The sequence below is a fragment of the Rhinolophus sinicus genome, linkage group LG03 (assembly GCF_036562045.2).
Source record: "Rhinolophus sinicus isolate RSC01 linkage group LG03, ASM3656204v1, whole genome shotgun sequence".
Lineage (NCBI taxonomy): Eukaryota > Metazoa > Chordata > Mammalia > Chiroptera > Rhinolophidae > Rhinolophus > Rhinolophus sinicus.
The window spans coordinates 43,769,427-43,777,542 of NC_133753.1; the positions used below are offsets into that span (position 1 = coordinate 43,769,427).

An 8,116-nucleotide genomic window follows, 5' to 3' on the forward strand; every position below is an offset into this window, starting at 1 on the left:
ATACTGCTGACTGCAGCATTTTTTCTAATACTAAAAAACTGGCAACAACTTAAAATTGGTCCGTCAATAGGTTAAAGAAATGAAGCCATAGCCATAAAATTAAGTACAATGTAGTCATCCAAAAGAATGAAGTTGATCTGTGCACAGTGATGTTGTTGGAAAGAGGCCTAATGTATACTATTAAGTACAGGCAGGGGACACTAGTTCCAGTATAACATATAAGACGTACAGAGACAATTTCTGTAAGGATACAGGAGAAACTGTTAACTAGTGACTTGGGGAAAATGGGGATGTTTACATTTTGCTGCTTGAATGTTTTTTGAAAGATCATCTATACCTTCCTAATTAAAAAACAAACAAACAATCAAACACTAGGTATTGTAAAGTACTTTAATTTGTGCTCTTATAAGGAAGAAAGGACCTAGAAAGAGTAAGAAGAAAAAGAGGTTTAGGGCCATCCGTCCAAGAGGTGAATTCAGCATCAATGGGCCTCCCTCCCCTCATCCAGCTCTAATGCCCCTCAGAAAGACCATCCCCAGGGACAGAAGTCAGAAAGAAGACAGCCACTGCAGACCTTCGGCCCCCTCAGGACACGGGGCCCAGTCAAGGGTGAGAGTTTGGATTTGGAGCCTGACTTGTCCACCACCAACCAATTATATTCTTTGCCTGGGCAATAGCATAAACAATCCAAAAACAGCAAATTACCTCCTTAGCTTTAGGTCCCATGCATTTTATAATTTCCATTTGAATATGGACACATACAAATCCATTTTATTCAACAAGGGTGGTTCTACAAGGCACGAGGCTAACTACTCAGAAGAGAGCGAGAGTGCAATAAAACATGGCCCCTATCACCAAGTCTTTCGAAATACAGTGAGTAATGGACACATACACAATGAAACAAAGTGTTACGTGCTCCTGTAAAGGTACACCGAGAGATTAACCACAGCTGGGGGACCGACCAGAGGTTTCACTGAAGAGACGGCACTTCTAAGAACTGAAGAATCTGTAAGATTACCTGACCTTTCCCCTCTTTTCCATTTACTCAAATCCTTTTCTCTACATTTACGTAAAACAGGTAATTTGATGGTGCCCCTTCTCTTATTGCTACATTTATATCATATCACTAAATATAAAACCATCTCTTTTATCTAAGAAATCAACTGGTGTTCAAGGTATACTTTTTAGTATTAAATATATTACCATAAATATATCTTTGATTGAAGTTTTATGTATTCAAGAGTTGCTCTATCAGACCCATAAACCACTGCAACAGCTCAAAAATATCAGCAAATTAACTTACAAACTATATCTTTCCAACTGTCTCTTATACATAGATTCCATTTATGAGTTTACATCTTTGGTTCAGAAAATAAGGTCACCTTGGAACAATCACGAAAAAAGCCAGCCTAGGATTTTAAGTCTATAACGAGAAGTACACGATTATCTAAGCACGAAAAACTACCATTATTTTGTCTGTCTGTGTTTTTGTTTTTATTTTTTTTATAAAAATAAGAAACAAAATGCAGGTGGGTACAAAGATGCTGCTCTTGGGGAAAAGAAGGAATGAGATGTCTAAGAACTTAAACCTAAAAGTGTAAACATTTTTTTTTCTGTTAGTGTTAGACATACTTTTCAGTATTAAATATATTGCCATAAATATTTATTTGATCAAAGTTTAATTTTTCAAGAATTGTTTCATCATACCCATATACTGCATAAAACATACTTAACACACTTCATAGGCGTTTGATATGCTTGGTGATAAAACGCTCAAAGTTTTACACTCAGAAAGAACTGTGTTTGAAATCCGCACTCTACCACTTCCTAACTGATCACCTTTGGCAATCACTTCATGTCTCTGAGCTTCAGTTTCCTCCCAGGTATAATCTTCCTACCTCACAGAGGTGTCGCAAAGATTACCAGCAATCTAGGTAAACCATCTAGTATATCACCTGGCACAGGGCAGGCCATCAATAAATGATCACTGAGGTAATCAGGAACCTCACTCTGGAAGCCTGCGGGGCACAAGTACGTTGAGCCACTCTGGGGGACCCAGAAAACAAGAAGTAGAAAGTACGAAGCTTTTCTGCCACACTTAAGAACAATGAGAACACGCAGTTTCAAGCATTATAACAGCTCTCAGAACAAGTCTCAGCAGTGGTTGAGCATACAGCGATGCTCTGAGTCTACTCCAAAAATTCCACGTGACCACTTACCAGCTCTAAGCCTTTGAGCAGGTTGCTTAAAGGTGTCTTTTCCTCAACTGAAACAGAGCTAGTAACAGGCCATCAAAGTACTTCGTGGGGATCTTGTGAAGGTTAAATTAAATGACATAACCCACTAAATGCCCTTAGCACAGCATCTGACAACAGGAAGTACTTCAAATTTTAACTATCAGACTGTCCATGAAATCCCTGGCACCCAAGGAGTTACCGCACCGGGTATGAAGAGCTTGCAACACTAAGTATTTCAGATATGTGCCATTTTACAATAATATATAGACTCCAGTGTGGCTAATAAAATACTATTTTAAGAGTTCTAGTCACGTAGCTTTTAAATCATGTAATGATTGTCGAAAAACACTCAAACAATAGTGAACTATATAAAGTAAAAAGTGTGCTCCTTCAGCCACCCCCTCTCCATTCAAGCCCCCAAGTCCCCTTTCCAGGGGAAACCACTGAAAAGCAATGTGTGGGCGCCTTCAGATCCTTGCCTCTCAATATATGGGTGAAATTGGGAGGAGGAGGGATTAGCTTTTTTACAAAATGAGATTGTACCATATACATTAATATTTGTTTATTCAATAATAAATATATCATGGATATCGTTCCATGTCAATGCATAAAATCCAAACTCGTTCCATATAGCTACTGCTTAATGCTTCAGATTATTGATAAATAGTTTATTAATTTCTTATTCTAGGCATTTAGCTTACTTCTAATTTTTCTCTATTAAAAAATAATTCCACAATGAACACTTGGTTTGAAGGGCAGTCAACCATGCATGTGTAGGTATTTCCGTTAGACAGCTTCCTAAAAGTGGATCTGCTGAGCCAAAGGTTTTGCACATATTATATTTTGATAAGTACTGCCAAACTGTCCTTCAGAGAGAACATAAATAAAAGAGAGGACATTGCACTCTGTGTCTGAAACCATCTGCTTAAAAAACAAGAACAAAAAGTATACAACTGTGTGGAGAAACCGTACATTTTTCTACAAGGAAAAGTGGCCTTCATCTTCAAAAAAGAGATGGGAACTATAATTACAAACGCTTTACCCTTCTCAATGCCAGAGTCCCTATGCTACTGACTAAACTCTCATCTTAACATGACTCAGAGTCTGATCTCTCCTGCAATGACCTGGCTCATGTCAAAACCAGTTTTCCAGTCCAGCCTGCCCCTGCCCCTGCCCCCCTCCCTAAGCCAATTGGTTTGGTGGTGGTGGGGGGGGGGGGCTGCTGGGGGAAGGACGCAGGCGCAAGACCTGAAGCGCTGCTGTCATCATCTAGCAGCAACGCCGAGCCCCACAAAAACAGAATTATTCCATTCAGTGTGCACTTAAAAGCTCTACGCTGTTGCTATTTTAAAGCAGCAATGGATTAAAACCTCTTAATCAATAATCATTGGTCTACAGGTAGTTTACACGTTTCATTTCGTCCCACAATATTATTACAGTGAGGAGCAAGAGCAGATAAAGGTCATGTTGGTAATTAAAGCCATATTATAGAAATACGCACATGCAAGATATGATTAAATAAGAAAATATTACTCAGTTAAATATCATCATTAAACTTGCATTAATTTATAAATATTTAAATGTACCATATGATGATCATAAATAATCTGTTTTTGTCAGTTTCTAAAGTAATACAACCCATAAACCCTTTGAAAAATTACTGCAGAAAGAAATAGTCAAGAAACTACAGAAGCCAAACTTACATTCAAATGCTGTGGTTGTTGCTTCAGGCAGAACCTGGCCTATCACATCCTAAACAAAGAAAAAGAATAAAGAAACACAATTAGCCATCTTCTTTATTGCTAACATGTGGCAAATCCTAGAGGAAATATGAGAACCTGGAGATTTTTGAAATGTGGGCATAAACTATAAAAACATTAGCTCATAATCACACTTAGGCAAGCAATGCAAGCCCAGAGTTTAAATCTCTATTCAGGAAGTGGAATGGGGGTGGAGGGATAGAATCTTTACAAAGCCTTTTCTATTTTGTATTAATACCATCTTTCACTCTCGATTCAGTGTATACAAATACACTGTTGTGTGTTTACAAAAATTTGGTTTCTTCTGTGCGAGGCTGTGGAAAGCACTGCACTAGAAAGAGTAAGGTGTCTTGGAGTCAGACTGGCCTGGGTTTGAATCTCAGCTCTGCACTTAATTGTGTGACTGGGAACAAATTACTTAACCTCTCTGAGCCTCAACTTGATGTCCTCCAATATGGGTCTAGTAATACTTATAGAGGTTATGTAAAATTAAATAACGTAATAAACACAAGCTAGCCTAACACATTATAGACATTCAACAAATGTACTTCCTGTTATGCAACTAGCAACACCTTGCCTTGCACTCATCGTGGGAAAAGTTCAAAAAACAAGTTCCCGTGATAATGATATAAATCCACAAAGCTGCATTGAATACAAACAATTCTTATCAACCTTTACTCTTAAGCAACTGAAAAACAGGTATTTAATGACATTGAACTACAGTTAATCTAGCCTACAAAAAAATTTTAAGTGTATATAATCTGATATCAATGTTTAAATGAATCTAAACAGTTGAAAACACTTGAAAATTAATCTACAAAGGCAGCTTAATTAAAGAGGCACAGAACACCTTCAAGAAAGTCAGTTCCTTACTAATAATTGTCACCCCAATCAGCTTTAATTTACAAAAAAAAAAGAAAGAAAATCAGTTCTGGGAAAAGTGACCCTCCGTTATGTCCAGGCCCAACTCAAACAAACGGCCTGCAAACTTATTGCTCTCAGGGAGCTCCGCCACAGCATCCCTCCTGGGCTGTGCCCAACTGGGACCAGGCAGCAGGCTGACAGGCAAGACGCTGAAAGTATTTCTCCGTAGGGAGCCCACAATCCTTCTGAGCAGGGGGAGGCTGCAACTTCCTTCTAAAGGCAGCCCTTTAGAAGCTTTTGCTGCAGTGTCAATTTGCATAATAGCCTTGCTTCTACAGTGCCTTTTTTATTTTTCAAAAATAAATCTATGCATATAAAATTGATCAAGGGGAACTATATTAGGCAGCCTTCACTCAGTAGGGCTGAAGGAGATTATTTTTTCCCGACTCGTCTTAGCAAATGAAACACCAACTTTTAGATAAAAAGTATTTGTCCAAGATTTTAGTGTTAAAAAAAATTCTGCACACTTGTAGGTAGGAAGTATTTATTGACAGGTATATGGAAACTGCAGAGTGAGGATGAAATAAAGTATACAGTCAGCCAGTGCAACGCCTGTGAGTGTGGACTGGAGCCAAATTGCTGGGGTTGGACCTTGGCTCCGCCACTCACTAGCTGAGTGACTAAGCCTCGGTTTCCTCTGTGTAAGCTGAGATCATAACTGCAGCTACCTTGTAGGACTAAATGAGTTCATATTTGAAAGGTGCTTCAGAGTGTCCGTGCTATGGTCAGATAACAGGTAAGTCACTGATGACTGGGACATTCATTACGAAGCTTACCTCGTGAAACCTTACACTTCAGCCCACAACCAGTGGAAGATGGTCATTCATTCACTTACTTCATCCTTCCCCAGGATTTATTGAGGACCTTTTCCAGCCAGTATTGGTTTTAAAAAAAAAAGGAGGGTGGCTCTACCCCTAACCCTCCAAGTATAGGTTATCATTGGTTAGTTCTGGGAACTCTGATCATTCAATCTATCTCGACAGATGAACTCTACAGCATTAGCAAACTCATTTAGGACATTTCCTACTCATGAATAGCAGATCCCATCAAACAGCAAATTTCTAATAACTAGCTGAAAACCCTGCTGGGCAGCAATGGACTACTTTGCCCATTAACATAAACAAGGAGTCACACATGTTTTACGTCTACTGAGGAGGGAAAGGAGAAAGAAAAAAGCCAACTTGGCTTGAGAGAGTCACATGCACACAACTGGCCATCTTATTTTGTTAAAGCAATTAAGGGGGGGGCTATCATGACAACATGGGTAAAAAGTCTGAAAATCAGTCAATATTTACTGGCCATTTCTAAACAGGGCACATTAAATAATTTTATGTATATTTTCCAGTTATATCTGAAGTGATTTATTTCAAAGTGACCCAGTCTTCTCAACATAACATTTCCCTAACCTAAAGAAGGTTTCAAAAGAAAGTTTAAACAGCTTGATGGTGAACATTTGTTCATCCTTTTCTTTCATCCATCAGTCAAAAATCTGACAGACCAAAAATACAATTAAGCATCTACAACGTGCCAGGAGCAAGATCACAAAACTGTAGGCAACAGAAGAGTAAGATTTAGGAAGATTATAATCTGGTCACAGACACAAAGATAAACTTAAGACCAACAATACAAAGCACTTATAGTACAATTAGAAGCCAAACAAAAACATAAATAGCAAGTAGTATTTACCAACTCTGGAGGCAGGAAAAATCACAGGCTCAGTATCAAGTGAAGTTTCACAGATGAGGGGGAATCTGAACTGGGACTTGGGAGACAGGGTTCAAACAAGATGAAAGGGGAAGCCTTCTCCCCTACCACCCACTAATTCAGGAGATTCAGATCTCCTGCACAATTTTCTGCAAAATGGGGAAAGGAAGAAAAGAAACACAGAAAGCAAGTGTCTCTGCCCTTGAGCACCAGCTAGGCCTTCTTCACAGTGCACTGTCCCTAATTAATTCAGACAAAGGACACAGGCCCAAAGAGGCCAGGTGACTTGCCCAGGGGCTCCCAGCTATTTGATGGAGCTGTGAGTGGAGCCGTCAACTACTGACTCTGATTCCCAAATACTCAGTTATGGTTGACTCAGTACCTAAAAACTGTTCTGGCGTCTGCGTCTGGTTCTGCCAACATCTAGCTACGTGGCTTTAGCACTTCCTCACTCTAGCGTTCATCCTTTCTCATTTAAAAGCTGGGGTGAAAAGAGTTATATGAGATGAAGGAGATGCTTCCAGGTTTCATTTGACTTTAATCTCTAAGGGTCCAAGCCAGACATGCTGATGCATCTGTTGGTATTTTGCCAATTTCTTGATGAAGAGATGAGGTGAACATAGAGAAGAGACTGCAGGAGTCCTCCAGGATCTGGGCTCCCAGTTCAAAGAACTTGAAGGGGCATGAGGAGATTGTGCAGCACGCACTGCCACAGCCCCTGATCAGGCCTCCCCAACAAAACATGCTGCACCTGGGCTTACCTGAGCCAGCACGTGTGAAGCTACACGGCACTCTGCGCTCTAGATGGTGGGACTGCTTGTGCCGTTTACTTTTAGGCCAGTCAGCCTGAAGCTAAGGTACAACTGAGAGATGCCTGGGAAGCAGAAGACCCAGGCCCTACACTTACGTCATAAGGACATCACTATCCTTATACTATGTTCCAGAGGGTTCTAGGTGCTTTCCGTGGATCAACTCCAGGAGTCCTCAGAATTGTGAGGTAGGCACTATTGTTATCCCAACCTTTTTATTTTAACAGACGAAGAAACTGAAACACAGAAGACACTTGCCCAAGTGAATCTGGTAGGGCTTGCAATTTAAACTTAGGCTCTAGAGTTTGTGTTTCTTCAACATTGTACCATTCTACTTACACTAATACCTTCTGCTATCTCAAATGAGTCAAGTGAAAGAAAGCTCATGTCTGTCATCATAGACACAATCTCATGTTATCTTCACAAGTTTTTGAGGCACGTATTATCCCTATTTTACAAGTAAAGAAACTGAAGCTGAGAGAAGTAGAGTGACTTGCGTAGTTAGTGGAACTGCTTGCCAATAAATCCAAATTTCTTGATTCAAAACCATAATTGCATGCATTTTCTTTGAAGCTCCCTCATTAAACAAATATTTCGGGGTCCTATGCAGCACCGAAAACAAAGGAGAAACAGAGATGGCCATCTCCTCCAGAAGTTTACCATCTAGTGGAGGGGACAAAAT

General features: G+C 39.8%; 1 protein-coding gene across 11 annotated transcripts in view; it reads right to left on the reverse strand.

Moving 5' to 3' along the window:
- MAP2K5 (mitogen-activated protein kinase kinase 5) overlaps positions 1-8,116 on the reverse strand; it is a 228,634-nt gene that overhangs the window by 218,243 nt on the left and 2,275 nt on the right. For all 11 annotated transcript variants that reach the window (XR_012494695.1, XR_002136832.2, XR_012494694.1 and 8 more), the window contains exon 2: positions 3,941-3,989. Coding sequence is in view for 8 of the 11 variants with exons in the window: in XM_019725621.2 (XP_019581180.1) it covers positions 3,941-3,989 (49 nt within the window). In the remaining 3 variants the exon portion in view is untranslated. The remainder of the gene's footprint in view (positions 1-3,940; positions 3,990-8,116) is intronic.